The sequence below is a fragment of the Mirounga leonina genome, unplaced genomic scaffold (genome assembly GCF_011800145.1).
Source record: "Mirounga leonina isolate KUSES-001 unplaced genomic scaffold, KU_Mleo_1.0 Mir_106, whole genome shotgun sequence".
In the NCBI taxonomy this organism is placed as follows: Eukaryota; Metazoa; Chordata; class Mammalia; order Carnivora; family Phocidae; genus Mirounga; species Mirounga leonina.
Window position 1 is genome coordinate 2,720,723 of NW_023270232.1, and position 24,856 is coordinate 2,745,578.

Below are 24,856 nucleotides of genomic sequence, written 5' to 3' on the forward strand. Positions count from 1 at the left end.
AGAGAAACAGAGTGCTGCAAAAGGAAGGCACTATCTGAATGGACTATTTGGAAAAGTTAAGCACCTGAAGAATCTCTAAAATATTGGGGAAAACAACTAGCACTATGTACAGACAAAATCTAAGCAAATTTGAGAGACAGGGAGAGAGAGAAAATAGAAACAATTCCTAAATGCAAGAAAAACAAAAAATTGAATGAGAATGTGAACATAATCCAGTATACCACTTAACCTGGCAGCATCATTGCTTACATAGTCATCTTAAGTACTATTTATTTAATACTGTATGAATATGAGAAGTAGGAAAGTAAGAGAAAATATGATATTAATCTTCAGTTAAAATAGCAAGAAATGAAAATATCAATAAAATTCAGAAATATTACGAGAAAAAAATAGTAGCTAAAATAGTCACTGACTCTGAAAAGAGTAACTGGTGAGAAGAAGCTGAGAAGGAGAAGCAAGTACGGATATTTTCAGTACAAGTTTTTTCTCATATTTGCTTCTCAAACTATGTACATAAAATTCAGTTCTCGATTCCTTAATATTTTCCATTTTTCAGTTACCTGTTAAATTTCAAGTACACTGAGAAAGCTAATACTCTAAACCCATTATCAGCTAATACCATAGAATTCATTTGTTGATAAGTGGAAAAAATATCCAGAAAGAACTGGTTACTATAGGCATCCAAGGACAAAGTACTGGAGATGAGAGAAAAATCACTAAGAGGTAAGGAGGTACTTGGAGGAAAGTTATTGCATGTGTGAAACTCCTGTTTGAATCGTGGGGCTGCTGTATGAGGATTCGATGTCCATGATGAGGACTCAACAGTCTCTGCATGGGCGGGATGGGGTCTGATGGGGCAAATATTCCTGGTGCTGACCCCTCATCAGAAAACTGAGTCTAAGAAAGCCAGCTCGGTGTAAGATTCATTTTGTGAGTTATCTTCCTGTTTGTCCTTTTTGTGTGATCTCCGAAGTCTCTTATTTTTTAAAAAATTTCGGGGTGCCTGGGTGGCTCAGTCGTTAAGCGTCTGCCTTCGGCTCAGGTCATGATCCCAGGGTCCTGGAATCGAGTCCCACATCGGGCTCCCTGCTCAGCGGGAAGCCTGCTTCTCCCTCTTTCACTCCCCCTGCTTGTGTTCCTCTCTCGCTGTGTCTCTCTCTGTCATATAAATAAATAAAATCTTTAAAAAAAATAAATAAAAAAAAATTTCAAATTTTGTGTAAACTTTCAGCTGTGCTACTTGTTCCAGAAAGAGAACATGCCTTCTCTGGGGCTGACCTGTCATGGTGGGGGCGTGGGAGGTGGGGAGCAGTGGCTGCGTGAAGCCACAGTAAAAATGCTGGAGGTGATGAGTGAAAATCCGGAAGAGAGAACAGAAAGTCACATGAGTTGCTTCCTACTTCCTCTCAAATGTGAAGTCATCAGAAAGGGATTTTCTGACTATTCTATAGAACCGTCACTACCCCTTATCCTCTGTTATTTGTCTTCATAGCACTTATCTCTAGTTGGCATTGCTGTGTGTGACTATGGTGTTTATTTTTTACTATCTCATTAACTAGAATGCAAGTCCTCTGATGGTAGGCATTTTGTCTTACTCACTGTTGTATCCTCAGCACAAAGAACAGCGGAAGAGCTTGACAGATATTCAGTGAATAAATAAATTCTCAACCCAGGACCAGATAAAGAAATTTTACTTTTCTTAAGGACCTGTAGCATTTGCTTCCAGGGACTAAATCAATTTCTGCCTGAGTCACAATTTTGCCACATGGGGGCTCTGCTGTTTGCCACAGGAGATTCCTAAGCATCCCACCCCGTCGCCTGCCAGGCACTCTTAAGGGAACTAGTCTTCAATCCGAATTAACAACACACAGAAGGTATCTCCAGATTAGTTTAAGAGAGTCCCCAAATAGACGGATACATTTTAGTGTAATATAAGGACCCACAGGCTCCTATTCTCTGCCACTACATTGCAAACCTATGCAGTTTCTCTTCTCTCAAAAGTTTCATATCTTTTAGGTCAGCAGCATAAAATAAAATAATATCAGACTTACAGTTTCAAAAACAAAAATAAAATTAACCAATGGGACATTATGGTTTTTAATCCAAATCAAGATTTCTATTATCTTTCCCCACCTGGTGGCTGGGGAATTTAATCCTTAATACTGATATATTTGTCAGGAAGGCAGACTTTAAAATATACTAGTGGAACCAAATGAAAATGTTATATACAATGCTTTAGAAATACAATAGGAAATGCTATAGACTGAATGTTCGTGTGCCCCCTCCACATTTATATGTTGAAATCTAATCCCCAATGTGATGGTATTTGGAGGTGGGGCTTTGGGGAGGTGATTAGGTCATGAGGGGAGAACCCTCATGAAGGGATTAGTGCCCTTATATAAAAGTCCTTGAGTCATGTGAGGCCCTCAACAGACATGGAATCTGGAGGCTTTCCAGACACTGGAACTGTAAGAAATAAATTGCTGTTGTTTAAAAGCCACCCAATCTGTGGTATTCTGTTAAAGCAACCTAAAATGGGCCAGAACAGAATTTTTTACTTTAAAAATTCTTGTCACATCAGAATATATGTGAAGCAAATATAGAAAAATGTTTATTATGATAGCATTTAAATAATACTGGCTTTATATTCAAAGCACAGCCACACATGCAAAGTAGAACATCAAATATTAAAGGTGCAAATTTGGTTAAGAGATGTTTATAGTTACTCTTAAACTCCTCTGTTTTACTGCAAGAAATTACAAGAAATTTGGGAATATATACACAGGACTGTAAATTTTACAGTGTGCCTCTCATTCTTACAAATTCCTTCGTGGAATTTTTTCTAAATGAAAAGCTAGAAAACTGATTTCTCTCAATATAAATGATTATAAGTGACTTTTGATTTCTATTCTCTTAAAAGGAATTTTTTGAGCCTTTGTTAGAAGAATACCTCAACATCCATACAAAAATTAGTTTTGTTTATCAAGGAACATCAAATAATTGTTTTTGCTGACTATGGGCAAGTGTGATGGAAAGTGGTCAACAGAAATACTGGTAAATATGAACATTAAACCAACATAGACTCACGACACCTTAATATTAATTCCCACACCCACACTTGCCATTTGACCCATTACTGAATTCCTTGGTAGTATAAATACCACAAAACAGAAATACATTTGTTTTTTTCTGAGCTCTAAGTCTCAGTTTACTCAAAAGTTTGGCAAGTCTTAGATTTGCTACCAAAAGTAAATAGATGTCCTACGTATCCTTTGGGGCTGGATATCCTGCTTAAATTAATAAATGGATCCTTGCTTAACATACGTGTCATTAAAACTTACTCCTTGCAAGTTAAATGACAAAAGGGGAAGCAATCAACTAAATGCAGAGTATGGAACAAGATAAAGTCCAAATGACCTGGCATCTCCCAACAAATTAATGGCATTGAAAAATTAAAGGGATTTCAGGAACATGAAAAACAAACGCAATATCTGTGCTTTGCTTAAATCTTGACTACAAACCAACTTTATGAACTTACTGTTAATTTTGTTAGATGCAATAATGCTAGATGGTTAAACTAAAAGTCTATTGGCTAGAGTTGCATACTAAATATATATGGGTAAAGCGACATGATTTCTGAGATGTGCTTTTAAAATACTCCAGGAAAAAAAAAGGGGTGTGTGTATGTGGAAAGACGGACAGGGATAGATGAAAAAAAAGTTAGCGAAATATTGATAATTGTTGAAGTTGAGGTTTATTACACTATTTTCTCTACTTTCGTGTATGTTTTTAAATTTCCACTGAAAAAATAAGTGATTATTTCCTCCAAGTCATGTAGTCTTTTCAGTCTTCAGAAGTCTTCCACTAAGTGTTATTCTTTAAGAGTCTGTTATTTTTTCCTATCCCCAAATTTAGCTTAGGGCTATTTCTGAAGAAAGTAAAGTGAGGAATGCAATGAAACCTGAAAATGTAGATTGGTGATACAGCATCGATGTACCTTCAGGGACATGTGCTCGATAACCTTATAAGGTCTCACTCACTGGAGTTTGCTTCATTTCAGAAAGACACTGAGAGACCATTTTAATGGTCAGACCCGGCACTTCCTTTATCTATTTATTTAAGTCAGGGATGTTCACTCATAACCATATGTGACCAAACAGGGTTTTTAATAGAGCCCTTGAAGCAAGCAGATGGAAACTAAGGATATTTCAGAGACATGTTAATGCTCTTATGAAAAATCAGGATATAATTACAAATGTACAGGGCGCCTGGGTGGCTCAGTTGGTTAAGCGTCTGCCTTCGGCTCAGGTCATGATCCCAGGGTCCTGGGATCAAGTCCCGCATCGGGCTCCCTGCTCAGCGGGGAGTCTGCTTCTCCCTCTGACCCTCCTCCCTCTCATGCTCTCTGTCTCTCATTGTCTCTCTTGCAAATAAATAAAATCTTTAAAAAAAAAATTACAAATGTACAAATGCATATGAGTATTCTAACAGCTAGAAATAAAGACACTCATATTCATAGCTATAGGGAAATCTTTGTTAGCATTCCGACAACTCTACCACATGATAGGGTAACTGAGTCAAAAAGGTTAAGCTCTTTACAATATCTAGATCAAATGGGGCGCCTGGGTGGCTCAGTCTGTTAAGCGTCTGCCATGGGCTCAGGTCATGATCTCAGGGAGTTTGCTTCTCCCTCTTTTGCTTCTCCCTCTGCCCCTCCCCACTGCTCATTCTCTCTCTCTTTCTCTTTCTCTCTCTCAAATAAATAAAATCTTCAAAACAAAAAACAACAACAAAAAAATCAAATGCATTTATTGGTGAAAGCACTTCATGAGTTAGAATACAGAATGTCAACAATGTATGCTGTATAATAAATGGTTGTGGTATTAAAAGTGTAGTAGAAAGGGAATACTAGAGAAATTTTTTTTATTATATTGGTAAATTCTGACTCCACTCTTGGTCGTGTTAGTGTCCCTTGGTACATGTTTGTTGCAGTATATGCTCATGACCAGAGACCCTAGACAGAATTAAAGAAAATTAATTTTCTCATAGGTACTCTGATTCCAGAAACATTTTATACCACTTTATAGTCTACAAAGTATTTACCCATAAATTATGGAAATTGATCCTAAATAAAAGCCTTAGGGATTCATAACACAGGTTTTATGAATCCCATTTTGCAAATAGGCAAACTGAAACCCTGAGAAGTTTGGCCAGAATCAGTTCTAAATTCCAAATGTCAACTGACTTTTACAATAAAAAGTATATATCATTCTCTAAATTAGAAGGACATTTTGGATGCACTGAATTTATTTTCTAGTACACTTAGTCCAAATGTTCCCATATCTGGTCTTTATGTAACTTTCAGTTTTCACCAAAGCTTCTGGTTCCATTGTCCTCCAAGGCCATATGCAAAGACATTGCCTCTGTCTAGGCCATCGGAATAAAATCCATGTTACTGTTGTTTAGTGGCTAATTTTGCTAATCATTTTACAAAATATTGTAAAATATATCATGGTCTTTTGTATTTTAAAATACATTAGGTGATAGGATCTACTATCAAGAAGATGTTTTCAAAAATTAAAGTCTCACAAAACTGAAGAAAAGTGAGAGCCAAATTTAAAGTTAATTCAAATGTGTTGACTTTTTTTTTGGTGTTTCCAAAGTTTATTTATAAATTACTCTGGAGAATTGTTGATCCTATTACCAAAACTTGACCCAAAGAAGCCTCTGATGGCTTTACCATCCCTCTAGTTGCTCGACTTACAAAATAGGAATCATCTTTAATTTCTCTATCTCATGCCTCTACTTTTTTTTCTTTTTTTAATTTTTGATGTAGTGTTCCATGATTCATTGTTTGTGTATAACACCCAGTGCTCCATGCAGAACGCGCCCTCTTTAATACCCATCACCAGGCTAACCCATCCTCCCACCCCCCCTCCCCTCTAGAACCCTCAGTTTGTTTTTCAGAGTCCATCATCTCTCATGGTTCGTCTCCCCCTCCGATTTCCCCCCCTTCATTCTTCCCTTCCTGCTATCTTCTTCTTTTTTTTTTTTAACATATACTGTATTATTTGTTTCAGAGGTACAGATCTGTGATTCAACAGTCTTGCACAATTCACAGCACTCACCATAGCACAAATGCTCCCCAATGTCTATCACCCAGCCACCCCATCCCTCCCACCCCCCACCACTCCAGCAACCCTCAATTTGTTTCCTGAGATTAAGAATTCCTCATATCATACCTCTACTTCTAATCCATTAGAAAACTCCTGTAGGTTTTACCTAAACATATATCCAAAAACTAACAATTCTCATCACTTTCACTGCTTCCGAACCGGCCCAAGTCACCATCATCTCTCTCCTGGATTGGTACAATGGCCTGCTTACTGACCTCCCCGCTTTTATTCTTGTCCCTTTTGAGTTTATTCCCATAAGAGCAGTTTGAGTGATCCTTTCAATAGGTAACTTGATCATATCTTTAGTCCGAACAAAATCTTGAGTTGGTTCCCAGTTTTCTCCAGAAGAAAGCCAAAGTTTTTACAATGGCATAAGAAGCCCTCCATGACCTAGTACCTAATACTTCTCTGACTTCATCTCCAATCCCTCTACTCCTTACTCTCTCCATTCTAGACAAATGGGCCTGTTTGCAACTCATTGAACATATGATCTCCCACTTGAGGGCCTTCAGACTAGACACTCCCCTTATACATTTAAGGTTAACAACCTCATCTCCTCCCGGGTTTTGCTCAAACCACTTTCTTAGTGGCCCTAACCATCCCAAAATTTAATATTACAAGAAACAGACTTTTAACTATAGAGCACAAACTGATGGTTACCAGAGGGCAGGTGGGTGGGGGATGGGTTAAATAGGTGATGGGGATAAGGAGTGCAATTTTGATGAGCATAGGATGTTGTATATAAGGGTTGAATCACTAAATTTTATACCTGAAACTAATATTACAGTGTATGTCAACTAACTGGAATTTAAATAAAAACTTTTTAAAAAGTAGAATTACAATTTACCTCACCCCCTACACTCCCAATCTTCCATATTCTCACTTTTCTTTTCTCTATAAAACATACTACCTAATAATATACTATTTATATGGGGTTTTTTTGTCCATGTCATCCCTTTAGAATATAAGCTTAGACCTTTGTTTTGCACACTGATGTATTCCAAGTGTCTGGAACAGCATCTATGGTACCCAAACTATGCATTTGTTAAATGAATGAAATACCTGGGGCCAACTCATGTTAATATAACAGTACATCTTCTTTAAGCCCGATTTTCTAAGTTTTTTTGGCCATTCATTTCATAGTGGATTGAAGTTGGGCATTATACACTTAGTTAGAATTTGTTTACCCAATTTAAGCAAAATATGAACAGCTATTTAAAGTACATACGTACAGTTTTCAAAAGTCTTTAGGTACATGACTACATTTCATAATTGTATAAATCATTAAAGTCCTAGATTCATTGGGATCATTTAACTTGTCAGGTAGTTTATGGTTTATTCTGTATGCAGTGGTAAGTGCAAAAGAATTTTAAATACATAATGTAGTATAATTTTGGTTCTATTGAAAGGCAAATCAGAACTAATCATCTTGCTATAGGCAACAAGTAAAAGGAGGACAAACTTTTAAAAGTACAATAGCAAGTTGCTAAAATATTTTAGAATATAAAGGGCTTTTTTCTTTCTTTTGAAAAGAAAAGACTCTATGTCTTTGGGCTAATTTCTGCAGTCTCAAGTATTCGGTCTGCTTTGAACTGTATTATTTTATTTTTGGATTTTTCTGCTAGCCCCTCTTCATTGAACCCAGACAGACCTGATGGTGATGCCAGCTTACGGGCTAGTGCCAAGGTAGGGACCACACAGAGTAACTGGAGTCAGACCCAGGACGAGAATGGCTCTTCATTACTATTGAGGAAGAAACCAATGATCCATATTAAGAGGAAACATCAATCATGAGACTGAATGCGAAAGTGAGGGTGAAGTCAGAACTATGGAGCAAGATAAGCTCAGAAGCCAAGGTATCAGAAAAATGACTGAAACCTAAGGACAAGGTGTGAAACACAGAAAAGAATGTTATTCACCATAAATAATCCAAAATTTTTCCCAGGAAAAGCAGAGTGAGGGAATTACATTTTCAGTGTTCATCTGTGTTCTGGTCACCAGGGAATGAAGGAAAAAGAAGCAGCACAAAGTTGATGGGGCCTCCAGCCATTGTAGAGTAGCCCTCTGCAGCTGTTTGGCAAAACAGACATCTCAAAAGCTACTTTCCATGGAGAAGCAAGGAAAGTAAGGAGAAAAATCAGAGGCTCTCAAGCAACAGAGATATGAGAGAGAAGTTATAAATATGATTTCCTCTAGTACTTTTTAATAGATACAAGTTGTCAAGTCCCATTTGGGATGTTAGATGATAAAAGCTGTAACATGTCAAAGAAAAGATTCAAAAGTATATTTACTGTTCTTATGAAATTTATGATTTAACTATGAAGATGAGATGTCTACATAAAAAGTAGAGATCACTTGCTGACCATCTAAATGTTTCCACTTTCTAGTTTCTTGCCATTTTACACACATTCTTTAAGAACACTTTCTCCAAAATTGTATCCAATATCATTGGCTCAGGAACTGCAGAGATCAATCCCATATGCACAAGACTAGCATTACATAACCACTTTGTTCCCCATCAAATGTACTTGTGACCCCCATAAAACTGTATTTATTCAATAACTGAGCATCTATTATGTGTCAAGTGTTCTTCTAGGTATTAGAGAAACTGAAGTAGACAAAACACTATCTTTGTCCTCATGGAACTTGCATCACAATATCATAAATTTTTATATCCTTTCTTCCAAGTAGGAGGAAATTTATTATTTTTAATCCCTCCCTTACAGTGCATTTCTTAAAATTCCTTGTCTATCAGTCTGTGGATAAGTGCAGCCTCTACCATCCCATGAATCAGAATCTTGAGGGAAAGACTGAGAAATATATGTTTAACAAGCTCTCTGGGGGTTTTATATGCATTAATAGCATGGATAATTTGGGAGGAACCACTGCCCTTTCAATACCATACTATCTGAGGAATTGGTGATTCTCATCGTACTACTTCTGTGGGACCCTTTTGATTGTCAAGACTAACAACTACCAAATTTCTCATCCTTAGAGAATGTGAAAGTTCTCTGGGGTTTTCCACAGCTAATTTGCCTGACAAAGACTGACAAGGCAGACTTTTTAAGGTATACTATTTATCTTTAAACAAAATGATTTTCTCTATGGGACAGATGTTACCATATTCTGCTTTAGGGAAGAAAGAATTAAACAATAATTACTAGTTTTGGTCCACAGAACCAAAAGATTCATTTTAAAGACAAAGTTGAGATGATGGAGATTTAGGAAGTTTTCTTATTAAAAGAAGGTAAGACTGAGTGAATCCTAGAAATCCACTGTGAACAACATAAAATGTTCGTTGAAGAGGTTCTTTGTGAGTTAATGATAGTCGCTATAGTCAATATGCAATACTAAACAATATGCAATGACAGCAAATACAGTAAAGTTGATATTAAAATAACAGCTAACACAGGTTTATTATGTGCTACACACTATTCTAAGTACTTTACAGATATTAAGTTGACAATTCTCAAACCCTCTATGAAATGTTTTTTTGTTACCATACCTATTTTGTAGAAGAGAAAATGAGGCATAGAGAAGATGAGTAACCTATTCAAGTCTACATAGCTCGCAATTTGTAGCCAGGATTTGATCCTAGGTGCAAAAATCCACACTCTTAATCACTAGATTAAATTGCTTCTCATTAGGTTTTATAATACTTCTTTCAAAGAATCACACCAAAGAAGTTTATACAAACCTAGGAAGCAAGATTGATTGATGGATTGATTGATATTACAACTTCCTTGACCCAGTAACCTAATCAGGCTAATTTTCACTTGACTCATTTTCAGATGAAGACAACACTGCTGCTGAAGCAGGATCATCTAGTGGTTAAAGGTCCAAGAGAAAGAGAGAGTTGGCTTTGAATCTCAGCTCTGCCACTTACTCGCTGCATGAGTTTCGTCAAGTTACCTCTCCAAGCCTCAGTTTTCTTATCTTTAAAATGAAGGTTATAAAGGGACCTACATCATAATATTGTTTAAAGATAAAATAAGATCGCTCATTTAAAACACTTAGGAAGTGCTCAATAAACATTATTAGTGCAATAAATAGCAGCAGCATCAATAAACTGGACCAAATGATCTCTTGATTCTTTTACTCGCACTAAAAATTGTTTATTTCTCTTCTAATTAGAAACAAATTCTTAATCTCAGGAAACAAACTGAGGGTTGCTGGAGTGGTGGGGGGTGGGAGGGATGGGGTGGCTGGGTGATAGACATTGGGGAGGGTATGTGCTATGATGAGCACTGTGAATTGTGTAAGACTATTGAATCACAGACCTGTACCTCTGAAACAAATAATACATTATATGTTAAAAAAAAGAAGATAGTAGGAAGGGAAAAATGAAGGCAGGGAAATCGGAGGGGGAAACAAACCATGAGAGACTATGGACTCTGAGAAACAAACTGAGGGTTCTAGAGGGGAGGGGGGTGGGGGAGGGGTTAGCCTGGTGATGGGTATTAAAGAGGGCACGTGTTGAACGGAGCACTGGGTGTTATATGCAAACAGTGAATCATGGAACACTACATCAAAAACTAATGATGTAATGTATGGTGATTAACATAACATAATAATAAAAAATAAATAAATAAAATACAAAAAAAAAAAAAAAGAAACAAATGACAGCAGCCAAAACAACAAACCAAGCCATAAGCCATTAAACCAATTATGTCTTTTGTAGGAAAACCAGAAAAGCTATTGGACACATCAATTTATATGTCATTAGTTATCCCCTCTATTCCAAAATGTATGTGTCTTAGCATCCTGAGACACCTTGCGTAATATAATCACTGTGACTCCAAGAGGTCAAATGGGCAGGCAGTTAATGCTTCTCTGTGAAAAGCTCAATAAGTCATTTTATAAATTTCAGCCCAAAGCCTACGTTGAGGTTAAGAAAAATTGACATTCGGTCTGTGAACTTAATGTAAAGCTCCAGGAAAACTCTAGGCAGTACATGTTTAGCGATTAAGTGGATGCAGACAATAAAGACATTGCCAAACTGTAAAACAAGACTTGGAAATTACAGAAAATGTTGCTAGTTATTGATTAGGGTGACCATTCAGTTCCCATTGAGCCAGCCAAAAGAATCATTCATTTTCCAGCAGAGAGCCTGCTCATTTGCAAGATAAAAGAGAGACATTTCTGCACATGCCCATAATGTTCTTCACCACTGGGGGCAGCTTTACATAAGACTGCATTCACTGAAACCAAAGCAACAGTCCGAGCAGCTTTCAGAATGACAGTCTGCAGAAGTGAGCTGAGCGTGTGTGCGGTACGCGGCTCTCCTGCCTCCTGGGCTCCAACGCAGCTTTGTGGCTGAAGTGGGTGCTCACCACCAGAAATGCTGGGCTATGGAATACAGATGTGGCAGCTCAGGTAGCCCCACGTTGCCTGGAGGAATACATCATGCTTTCCGATAAGAAGAAATTATAGAAGCCAGTTGTTTTTTTTTTTTTTTAACACCACCCCCCCCAAAAAACTGTAAAGATGCAAAAACGTAATATCCACGAAGATCCTATTACCTAGGAAGATTTTTGATGTTTTGCTACAAATGCGGTGCTGGAATTTATTTGTTCTTGGAGTGTTCTGCGTGGCTGGCAAAGAATAATGTTCCAAAATCGGTCCATCTCCCAAGGGGTCCAATTTTTCTTCCTGGGTGTCAGCGAGCCCTGACTCACAGTGCAGCTGACAGGGGCTGTCATGCAAGTGGCCCCTTAAGCCAAAGCAAAAGACCTAAGGACGACCTTTGAACAATACAAAGGATGGGTATGTTTTGTCATTTTTCTTCTTTCCTTCTTAAAAAAAAAACAAAAAACAAAAACAAAACCCTCTAGTCTGTGTTGTAATTCTGCCTTAATTATTTTAGAGATTACCTTTCTGTGCTTAAGACTATAAATTCAATTGCTTAGTGGACATGTTTCCTTGCTTAACTATTAAAAAAAAAAAAAAAACCCTAAAGACAATTCTCTTTAAATGTCAAGGAGGTGATATTTGATATTAAATGTTGTTATCTAGATTTAAACTTTTTAAAAAAGAAAATACATGCCTATTTTTGCTTGGTTGAAAATAAATGAATTCCTTTGTGGGGGGATAACTTTTCCAAGTTGTTTTTATTTCCAGGTTTCAATGTAATTAGGCTACTGAGCGGATCAGCTGTAGCACTGGTTATAGCCCCCACTGTCTTACTGACAATGCTTTCTTCTGCCGAACGAGGATGCCCTAAGGGCTGTAGGTGTGAAGGCAAAATGGTATATTGTGAATCTCAGAAATTACAGGAGATACCCTCAAGCATATCTGCTGGTTGCTTAGGTTTGTCCCTTCGCTATAACAGCCTTCAAAAACTTAAGTATAATCAATTCAAAGGGCTCAACCAGCTCACCTGGCTGTACCTTGACCATAATCATATCAGCAATATTGATGAGAATGCTTTTAATGGGATTCGCAGACTCAAAGAGTTGATTCTGAGTTCCAACAGAATCTCCTATTTTCTCAACAATACCTTCAGACCTGTGACAAATTTACGGAACTTGGATCTGTCCTATAATCAGCTGCATTCTCTGGGATCTGAACAGTTTCGGGGCTTGCGGAAGCTGCTGAGTTTACATTTACGGTCTAACTCCCTGAGAACCATCCCTGTGCGAATATTCCAAGACTGCCGCAATCTGGAACTTTTGGACCTGGGATATAACCGGATCCGAAGTTTAGCCAGGAATGTCTTTGCTGGCATGATCAGACTCAAAGAACTTCACCTGGAGCACAATCAATTTTCTAAGCTCAACCTGGCCCTTTTTCCAAGGTTGGTGAGCCTTCAGAACCTTTACTTGCAGTGGAATAAAATCAGTGTCATAGGACAGACCATGTCCTGGACCTGGAGCTCATTACAAAGGCTTGATTTATCAGGCAATGAGATTGAAGCTTTTAGTGGACCTAGTGTTTTCCAGTGTGTCCCAAACCTGCAGCGCCTCAACCTGGATTCCAATAAGCTTACATTTATTGGTCAAGAGATTTTGGATTCTTGGATATCTCTCAATGACATCAGTCTTGCCGGGAATATATGGGAATGCAGCAGAAATATTTGTTCCCTGGTAAACTGGCTGAAAAGTTTTAAAGGTCTGAGGGAGAATACAATTATCTGTGCCAGTCCCAAAGAGCTGCAAGGAGTAAATGTGATCGATGCAGTGAAGAACTACAGCATCTGTGGCAAAAGTACCACAGAGAGGTTTGATCTGGCCAGGGCTCTCCCCAAGCCGACATTTAAGCCTAAGCTCCCCAGGCCGAAGCATGAGAGCAAGCCCCCTCTGCCCCCCACGGTGGGAGCCACGGAGCCCGGCCCAGAGACCGATGCTGACACCGAGCACATCTCTTTCCATAAAATCATCGCAGGGAGCGTGGCCCTTTTCCTGTCCGTGCTCGTCATCCTGCTCGTTATCTACGTGTCATGGAAGCGGTACCCTGCTAGCATGAAGCAGCTGCAGCAGCGCTCCCTCATGCGAAGGCACAAGAAAAAGAAAAGACAGTCCCTAAAGCAAATGACTCCCAGCACCCAGGAATTTTATGTAGATTATAAACCCACCAACACGGAGACCAGCGAGATGCTGCTGAATGGGACGGGACCCTGCACCTATAACAAATCAGGCTCCAGGGAGTGTGAGGTATGAACCATTGTGGTAAAAGCGCTCTTAAAAGCTGGGAAATAAGTGGTGCTTTATTGAACTCTGGTGACTATAAACGGAATGTGGTGCCCCCTCCCATTCCCTCTCCCTCTCCTGGCAAGGTCCTTCCCTGTCCGTTTTAGCACATTCATAATACTGGGCATTTTCCTCTCATACATAATCAGCCCATTGAAATTTAAATACCACAACCAATGCAAAGCTCGAACTCTGGTTCAATATAATGCCTATTGTATAAGACTCTTTATCGATTGCATTAATATCTCACTTGTTTTAAGATAAAACTTCTTTCGTAAGTAATCCCCCACAGCTGCTGTTATTTCTCTTCTGGTAGGACCAAATCTATAGTTCTAGAAGGTTTGCTGTTCATTGGCAAATCGAGGAAAAAGGGAATGATCCCAGGTACTGGGAGCTCGAACTGATTCTAGGAGAATGCTTGATTACAGAAACATTTAGAGACAGCCTTAAAACATGATCTGGCTTAAAAAGAAAATTGCAGGAAACTATCAAAAGATGGTGCTGGGTTAAAGAAGCACCACGGGCAATTTTCCAGAGGTGTCTGAATTACAAGAAAGCGAGCCCAGGGAAAAGTGTTGAAGAGTTAAAATGCTGCAAATAGACAACCGAAAAACGTGAGATGGTAAAAACACAAAGTTTTAGACTTGAATGCCTTGTCTCTGAAATCCATCCCTGGAAAATCAAACTAGAGGTTTCACACTGTCAATTTCTCCTAGCCTTTATTTAGCCTAAATAAATAAATTAATTAAATAACCAGAAGCAAATTTGAGGAGGCAGATTTCTCCACTGTTCCTCACCTTAGGGAGTTTTCAGAGATGAGGCTTGCAAATGGGAAGGCAGCTTGCTATTTGCATGTGGTTGGGAGCTTACCAGAATTTCTTTCCAGCACTTTCAAGGACCCTAATGTAGTGAGTGGAATCTTTAGCTCTGTCTCTTCTTCTGTCTGGGATTTGTCCGGCTGTCCTGTTGTGTTCCATTATGTGCCCTGAACACGCTAGTCCCCTGATGACTGACACTTCATTCGGAGGTATAAAGAGAACACATTCCAAGACATGCTTTCCACCAAAAGCTTCATTGAAAAGAATGATTTTGATAACACCTTAATAAATGTATAAAATAAATCTTAAAGGAAAAAAGACCAAGCCTATGGCAGTTGTCTTTTGCTTTTCTACTGCTGACGTTATAGTGTCCCTATGTTCATCTGTACTGTGAACTCATCCATCAGTATGATTCTGTACAGACCCTGTCGGCAATCTGCAAGCTGCATGCATGTTTTTCTGTTGTAGGTGAAAGTTTATTGACTGCAGCACAAATATCAGACCTTCTGTATTTAAGTAACTTTGACCACACTTCATTAAGATTTTAGAAAAATGTCTGTGGTCTGTATTTTATCCTCTCATCCTCCAAAATGAACAATCCTGTTGCAGGAGCAAAAATCAGGAATTGAAACATTGAGTCTGTTTCATTTAATTTGGCTTGCCAAGCCCCATATCTTTAACCACATCCCTGTTCTTTCAAAACAAAAATCACTGCAGCAAAAAAGAAAAAGTGAATGGCTATTTTTTCAACCAGGATTTTTATATAGTTTGAAGGCTTTTCATATGCTGACAGGAAAAATCTAGGCAAGTCATCATGAAATATAATTGCAAGGAAGCCAGACTATAAAAAATCATACTTTTATAAGCAATAAAGGAAAGGGGACATTTACTCTTGATCTTAGCCAAAAGGCCGAGAAGCGAAAGGAAAGGGGACATTTAAAATGGATTTCTCAAGGTACTTTGATTTTGATTAAATCTTAAAAGAGATGCCAGTTCAGAAAAGCATCATAACTACGATATATTTACCCATGAATAATTGTTGAATGTATATTTATTAATGGTAAATAGTCACAGATTCCCAGTTGATTAATAATGCAGATACTTCCTTACAGTACTATGAACTGGATGACTGAGCCTACTGTGATGTTTTTCACTGAAGTTGTAATTTCTCATTTTTCATAAAATGTCAGTAAATATATATTCCATCTCAAAAAGAAAATTTCTTTGATCAGCCTCACTTTTATCTGTACTGAAGATGATTGATTAATTAAATGCAGTGTTAAAGTGAAAAAGCCCATTTCTATTCTTTGACTTGACCTTCTGCCTCATTTGTCATGGATACCAAATAAACTTAGGCAAGGCATATCTATACTTATATTTTTTAATTCTTACAATTCTCATTGTTGTGACCCTACTGGAATATATAAAATATGTTTGTTGTATTGAAAGTGTTTCTAAAATTCAAAGCCACTTCACGTATAAGATTAAATGAATGACCAACATTTTGCAGGCTGGTCATTTTTTAGTGCCTAACTTAATTTATAAATTTAATAATAGAACCAAAATAAAATTCCTTAGATTATAAAAGTTATTTTGATTCAGGACATGAATTCTTTTTAAAAAAGAACTCCCCCCCCCAACTTTGGGAATGAAGCTTCTCTATTGCTCAGGATATTCCGATCACAAATAAAGAATTCTTGTAGGTTAGACAATAACTAGTTCGCCATCATAAATCTGACAAAGCCAACCGGTCAGTGCTCTTCTGTTCAAAAGTTGTTGTCTTCACCCCCACCCCATAGCACTTTCTGGACTACATGCTGTAAGTCTGTTTTCATTAAGTATTTCCACCTCATGGCATATTAGAGAAATATCATTGGTATTCCATTTTCTATTCCAAATTTACATGAAGTACCTGACTTCCCTCAAAGGTGACAACAGTTAAATAAACAGCCTGACCTACTGAACTATACAACACAGATGCATCGATGCAGAATGGATTCGGTCAGTACTTTGAATGCTTTACCAGAGAGAGAAGAAACGCAGTTTAGTCGCTGAACTACATGTTTTTTCCCCCCATTTTTATGAGCCCCAGTACACATAGAGCTACCACAGCTCGGCTTGAATAGTCCCAGTGCTACAGTCTTCTAAGCAATACTTACATAAGATATAGTCCTTTTAAATGAGTTTATATTTTCCAAGAATGTTGACATTACATTTTTTCAAAAATTTTAAACCATTTTTTACTTGATTTGGTGAGTCAACTAAGCAGACCGGCAATCAACTGTATTTCTGTGGAGCAGCAGTGACCTCCAGTGGCTGGTTAGACTAACCACAGTTATTCATGCACCTCTTCGGTTTTTCTAATCCTGAATCCTTATATAAACATGATTAACAACATCTATTTTTCCATCCGTGAATCAGACTTGGATTGTATTTAATTCATCTCCCTGGGAAACATACAGTGTGGTTTTTTTAAAGTATATTTTGCATATGGACTTATTTAGTAATTAGCCCAGACAGAGGCCACAGAAATGACTCTGGGAGTTAGAAGTAAGGGTCCATAGATGAAGAGCAAGTAATAATGTAGTAAGAATAGATAAGAAATAGTTTAAAGTATTTATACTCATCAATGTTGGCCAGATATTCTGAAATTTTCATTAAATGGGTTAGTATTTTCCATAGGTAGGATTCCAAAATATAATCGAATTTCGATTGGGGAAAACAAATTTCAGTATTAATATTGAAAGAATCAGCATCAGTTATTTGCCAGTCAGTAGGAATGTCTGAGCTATCAGGTGAGGGAGGCCTCCCCCTCCGCTCTAGAACCCTCCAGTTTCTTGATCATGCCAGTGACCTGTGCTTTGCCCAGTGCTCTCCCCAACCCTCCCCCTTCTCAGCTGGCTGAACGCTGGTTCTATTAGGCTCTCTGACAATGATGTTATAGTCTAAGAGGTGATGATTCATAGATAATGAAATTATGCTCTCCTTCTGGGGAAGGATAATGCAGAGTCAGATTCATAGATTTGGCAAGGGATTTTAGGATGTTGTAGGTACATGAAATATCCTCTCTTCCCTTGACATTTACCAAGAAGAGAACTTAGTTTATTTAATGTGTGGATTAGACTAGCATCAGAAACAAGCATCCAGCCATGAAGCCCAAGACAATATGAGTTCCAGATATGACAAATGAGAATTGAGCCATGAGAAATGAAAAACTCAGAAACTGTGTTGTTTCTTCTATTTCCTTTTCCCTGGATTCTCATTGGTATCTGGACCTGTAGCAAACCCATGAAGTTTTTCTGTACTTGTACTCTCTTACCTACCTACGTTAAAAATCAGACACAAGAAATATGAACAATAATATCAGTAAATGTGAATTACAAATGTAAGAGAAACAGAACTGATGGAAATTAAATAGCTTGTATTAAATGACTCTTGAAAACTAATAAAAAAATAATACAGAGGTGAAAGTGGGTTCACCCAATCTAATTATAATAGCTTACAGAATTGGACCCAAATTTTGCTTGTCTCCAAATCATTGGTGACTTTTACATAGTTGTGTAGAATAAAACAGAAATACTACGGAGAAAATCTACATAAACATAGTTTGCAGTTCTTGTTTATTTGAGGAAAATATCACAGCCATGGATGGTAGAGATTCAAGTTTCTTTGACATTTGCTAATCTAATGATTTCAGGCAAATTTCTTAGCTTTTCTGAACTTTAAGTTCCCCATCTGTAAAATGGGCATGTATTATTGACTTCATATGGTTATTGGGAGAACAAAATTTGAGAAATGCTTTGTTAACTCTCAAATGGCAAAAACCTATTCTTTTCAAAGGGCACCTAGTGAGATATTCAGCTGCTGGTGTTCTGTGTCTGGCCTGGGTCAAAAGACATCACTAACTTCTATGTTACAGAAGACCAAATCCATTTTACATTAATACGAATTCTGAGACTTGGTAGCCAGTCTAGAACTTAATTTGGTTTTGACCTTTAGTTTCCATAAAAACACAGTTTTTTTCTGCCCCATGTTATTAGAGTCTAGGAGTTTATCAGTAATGGTCATAATGTACAATAGACATAAAGATACCAACCAGAGAATACTAAAGCAAAAGTTTATCAAAGTAAATAAAAATCTTAATTTTGTCCCAAATCAGGTCATTTTGGCAAGGACTTTCAATCAGCATAGGTTAATTGTCATTTCCCTTTAGAGTATTAATATTTTGAGCATTCTTTGTACTTTATACATATAACATTTATGGCAAGATGATATCATTATTGCATAAAAAGTAACTGCTCATAACACATTACAGTGGGATTAGCATACATTCCAGGTATCAATCACATGACATCTACTTTCTCTTTTTTCCTCAAAGAATACTACAAAATCTTCTCCTAGTATAAAAATTGATACTGACTTTATCAATTATTTTCATTGAAAATCACTGGATTAAAAAAAGCATAAAAGTACAAAGGCTTTTTTAATGAGTAACAACATAGTCACTTAAGCAAATGAAATACTATTCTTTGTTGGCCTTTCAGCAAAAAAAAAAAAAAAAAAGACCAATGTCATCACAAATCTCTCTCTACTATATAGCTTGAATTATCAAATGTGCTATACATGTATTTCCAAAATTCTTATAATTTAAGTAGACAAACTGTTCCTCTTTGACAGCTAAGTTTCTATGAAATCTCTGAAGAACAGAGATAAGATGGTGGTTTTTCAGAGGAAAAAAAGTATTTGTGAATTTTATGCTGGATCATTGGTGGATGTTCTTGAGTTAGGTCTCCTGAACATGTGAAAAGAATTCCAGGGACACCAACTCTGAGCCACTGTGTAAGACCAAGCAGAGGCAATCTATTTTATAACTGACAAAACGCATATGCAATAATAATCCATCTTATTGAAGAAAGAGTAAAAGAGCTTCTATCTTATCCTTGTCAGCAAATGTAATGAAAATTGATAACTTTCTTGACAATTCTCAATATTTTCTTTTTATTTTTCAGGGGCTCCCACTCCCCACTCCCCAAGAAGGAATTTCCTTTATACCTTTCTCCTACCCTTAAATTGTTCCCTACTTCACACACATGCAAAAATTGTTTTATATCACCAAAAAAAGTCTTCCCTCATATAAACCAACACAATTTGGTCCTCTCACTCAAAAGAGTAAGTCTATCTCTAATTTAAAAAAAAAAATAGACTATAAAACAAAATTTAAGTCTGGCTGACCCTCTCCCTTTCCTCTACAGCCTACAAATCACCTCTTCAGTATCTTTGATTTTCAATAGAAGAAAGAAGAAATATAGTTGGATCACAGGTTAGCAAAGTATTAAAGCCTACTCTTTTCCTTCTTAATTAACTCCTAGTAAACAAAATATAGGACTTTATATATGGAAGTGTCCAAGTACATTTCACCAACTTAAAAACACTCATACCAACAATCAGAATTTTGTCTTCTCAGGGGTAAAATGCAAATTTGGGGGTCCTCACATATAAAATGATAAGGCAAATACTACATTTAGCAAAAGCAATTTCTGTTAAAGCTTCAGCATACTAATTACATCTATCCAGGATATAAAATACATATTGTCACTAAAAAGCAAAGGACTTCAATTAAATATAAATCCTTATTTGGCACTCTTGGGGCTCAAACTTATTACTGAAGTGAGGGTAAAAAGAAAATTTCCTCAGTAAGGCTATAGGAGAGTGAGGCTATGCTAGCATGTGGTATTCATGGCTTCAGCTGGGTGGTCCCCACACGTAGCTAAAAACTGCTTCTTTTTTTTTTTTTTAAAGATTTTATTTATTCATTTGAGGCACAGAGATACAGAGAGAGAGAGAGCATGAGCAGGGGGAGAGGCAGAGGGAGAGGGAGAAGCAGGCTCCCTGCTGAGCCAGGAGCCTGATGTGGGGCTCGATCCCAGGACCCCAGGATCATGACCTGAGCCGAAGGCAGACACTTAACCATCTGAGCCACCCAGGTGCCCCTAAAAACTGCTTCTTATCATTAATATTGATCTGTTATACACTCTGAAGGAAGGAATATGCTTACCCTTCTCCATTTGAAGCAATCAACCAGAATCTCGCAAGAATATTTAAAGGAAACTTGTAGAGTATATCATGTTGAGACTGAAGTAGTAGAGTGACTTTAAAATCTCTAATACACCTGTGACAAGATCACAACAGTGAAAACTCTCTAAGGAGTTTAAAAACTAACCACTTTAGGATCAGTGTTGGCTTGTACTCATTGATTTATGAAAGGGGCTTTGCACAATTTGTACAAAATTTTATTTATTTTTTTAAAGATTTTATTCATTTATTTGAGAGGGAGAGAGAGAGAGAAAGAGGGAGAGGGAGGCAGACTCCCTGATGAGCAGATAGCCCGATGAGGGGCTCAGTCCCAGGACCCTGAGATCATGACCTGAGCTGAAGGCAGACGTTTAACAGACTGAGCCACCCAGGCACCCTGTACAAAATTTTAAAGTGAAAAGGCATAACTGTTTCGTTGCGGTACTGCCATTTATCCAATGGAAGGTTAGGTAACATCACTGAATGATGGCTAAATAGAATAATTAATGATCTGTAAATAAAGGCCATATTACATAAGTATACTGTGTTTTAAGTCTGGCTGGCCAAGTTAGGCATGTTGTAGATGCTTAGAAAGAAAATTCATATCCATCCTATAAGGTGATAATTCATGTTTCATTACAAAGTGTGTGTATTTTTGTATAATTAAGCCCTTGTGTGCCAGGAGTGGGTATGTAGGGTTTTTTTGTCTGTTTATTTGTTTTCAATGTAAGAAGAGTTCTTAGATTGACTGTTTTTCCTAAAATTTTCATCCATTAATCCTATATCTTGTCCCTTCTTTATAGGACTGCCTAAAATAATTCATACCCCACCCACACAGGCTTCTCAAGCCCAATTATATATCTCCAGTTGCTATCTGGAAATGATATCCAGTGATTTACCTTTAGGATAGCCCTCTACTAGCTAAATTCTAGTCTGCCAGCAACATATTCTTCCAGCCTGTGGCACCCAATCCAGCCATCTCATGCCATTAAAAGGCAGCATGCACTTAGTTCTATGGACTTTTACAGGGAGGACTGAGTAGTAAAATGTAAAAATCTACATATATTTTTACGGGCTTCACATTGTTTTTTTTTATGGTCTAACACACAGAGATGTGTGGGGTCTTTATTAGTTTACACTAAAATGCAAAAGCATTAAGCTAGCTGTAAATTAAAGAGAAAAGGTCAAAATAGATTTAAAAAAAAAAGATAGGGTCCAAAGCTCGTATTATATCTTGCTTCATCTTAAAAATAATCATAAATGATGAGCATCCTGTATTTTGCTTTCATGACATCTGATTTGCTCTCCAAGTTTACCATCATATTCTTAAATTTAAGCTTCACATTCCTTCCACTTTTCCATTTCTAGCAGAGAGGTTTCTTTTGTTTGTCTTTTGGTTGTTTGGTTTGGTTTGGTTTTCTGCCTACAGATCTTTTCCCAGTCCAAGTGTACCACTTTGCCTGCTTTTCTAGAGTACCCACTCAAATTTTGATCTGAGCAGAAAGTCACAGAGTAATTTATCAGTTTTATGGTTGGATCAATCAGACAAACAGACTGAATTTGTCTCTACAGTACAATCTACTCAAGTCTAGGGTATCTGTCTTCTGTCTTCCCAGTCTCTCACTCCCATGCCTTGTCTCCATTTAGAAGGGTTATCCACACCATAATTCCTCCAACCAATGCTACCCCAGGCTCTTTCAGTTCCTTATTCCTTACCAAATATCTATTCCTAGATCTAGACCAGTATTATTGTCGCTTCTGAGGGCACTTACATTTAAATAGGGATAAAAAACCTTTAGCTAAAGGTGAGAGAGTCGTATAATAAGATCAGGCATAACCATCAGGGTTGGGGAAAGTACTTCTGGGGGCAAAAGGCTTTTTTGCAAGCACCTCTGAAATCACCCTGTATAAATACCTCTGTATTTTCCTCAAACGTGAGTTGGGCCTTACCAAAAACCAAGGTAGAGCAAATAATCCAGGTTTTATTCAGTAAATTATAATTTGAGAAATATCTTCAGTAAATTGCTATTATACACCGACTTAGTATTTCTCCACTGACAAACAATATGATATACTAGAAACAACATGGGTTATGGATCCAGAAAGAACTAGTTTGGATTCTGGTTCTGAGATTTAATAACTGAAAAATCTTAAAACTTAGCTTCTTCATCTTAAAAAAAAAAAAATGTGTAAAACAATATAATCTTACCTGATTATTACAAGAGAGCAAAGAATCAGCATTTCTTGAATATTTTTACGTACTCTATTTTGGCACACTGCATGTATTATTTAACTTAGTCCTAATAAAGATCTTATTTGATTAAATGAGATGACATGGTAAAATCACTTGGTACACAGTGTGGCATGGGACAGTAACCTCCTCTTTCCCTTCATTAGTTTTAACTGCCAAGAAGTTCAAGTGCCATAGTATGCTTTAACAGTTGCATTCCACTATCTATTTTTATATGGAATAAGAGATACCTGGCAGACTTTCAAGAATTAGGATCAAAATTGCTCAGGGCATCTAAGCACATGGTTAATACTACAGAGTAATATAGTATATAAAACCAATACCCTAAATCTCCCAACAAAGCCCTAATGCACATCTACCTTTATTTCCATTCCACTTCCCATGTTTTAGCACTGGCCAATTCTTGAAGTAGCATGCCCTCTCTTACCTCTGTGCTCTTGCTCAAGCTATTTCCTTCGTGAGGAATGACTTTCTTCCCTTCCAAGTCCTCCTGTCAATCTCTGAGCCTTTCTACAATAGATCCAGTTCAAATCCCACTCATTTTAGAAGACTTCTTAATCTTGCCCTTCCCTGTTTAACATGGTATTCTGTATCCCTGTTAGAGAACAACATCACCAGTTGTCTTGTGTTCATTATTAATGTGTCTGTATACCCTTTTTGAGGAAATGAACTATTTTCTTTAATCTTCTTTCTCCCACCAGTCGTGATTGGTATAGTCTTTTATTCATGATAGATGTCTGTTGAATTGATTTTCTAGTAATTATGATAAGGTTATTGTTGACCTCATATTTATTTATATAGTCTACATATATATTCTGTGTTTTTATTTAATACATACATTTTCATATATGCATCCTTCTCATTTATCATTTAACTGGTTTCAAAAATTCTTACATAAGTATAGTTTTTAAGAATCATGTTCTGATTTAAACTGCATCTATGTTGTGAATAATCTACCAATGATTTTCCTTTGATAGTTACCAAGGATATGAACAATTTAAGTGGTATGTTAAAGTGACTAAGAGCTAAAAAATATTGTGAGACAAAGATATAATATTTTATTCTAAATACAAATACATCTTGGTTTTAGTGGAGGCTGTGTAGTCAACCTTTGTTGTAAAAGCCATATATTTGTGACCTCTCTTTGTCCATGCCTCTTGGGAAAGATCCTTTTCTCATTAGGTTGGATGTCTGCTCATCCGGTCCACAGTTCCACAAAGCTTCTGCCTTAAATACGTTCCAAGGCCTCTCCTCTATCACCAAACCAAGGGCCACCCTACACTATCACAGAGAGGAGGTCAGAGGTCTTTGGGCTTTCTGACTATGTACATTTTCAAAGTAACTCTTCTACTGGAGGCTTCAAACATCAAATACTCAGAAGTAAGAATTAGTGACGCTCGTTCTTTTTTTATCTCTTGAACACTGATTATGCAGAGGGCAGATTTTTTTTTTTTTTTTTTTTTTTTAGTTTTTGATGTAGTGTTCCATGATTCATTGTTTGCGTATAACACCCAGTGCTCCATGCAGTACGTGCCCTCTGTAATACCCATCACCAGGCTAACCCATCCCGCCACTCCCCTCCCCTCTAGAACCCTCAGTTTGTTTCTCAGAGTCCATAGTCTCAGAGGGCAGATTTGATCACATAGGACTGAGGCATCTGCACTTTGCTGGGCCTCTGCTCTCCTTTCTGTTCATCTTCTTCCTCCTTTTCACTGAATTTCATTTCTCTCATCTCCATTTGAAATTTCTTTCAATTTTTCCCTCTTCTCAACTTTAATTTGTAAGTCAATCTATACTACTTAATTATGCACCTTCTGAATGGGTTAAAAGGAAAATACTAGTGATTTTTAT

General features: G+C 37.3%; 2 protein-coding genes across 2 annotated transcripts in view; one reads left to right on the forward strand and one right to left on the reverse strand.

The window, feature by feature from the left end:
* LOC118017833 (catenin alpha-3-like) overlaps positions 1–24,856 on the reverse strand; it is a 1,833,615-nt gene that overhangs the window by 1,026,148 nt on the left and 782,611 nt on the right. The gene's annotated exons all lie outside the window — the stretch shown is intronic.
* Positions 12,263–14,178, forward strand: LOC118017730 (leucine-rich repeat transmembrane neuronal protein 3; the record flags this gene model as incomplete). The annotated part of the gene is made up of 1 exon (XM_035015889.1): positions 12,263–14,178. A coding segment is annotated over one exon (1,572 nt), but the record flags the coding sequence as incomplete, so codon positions are not given.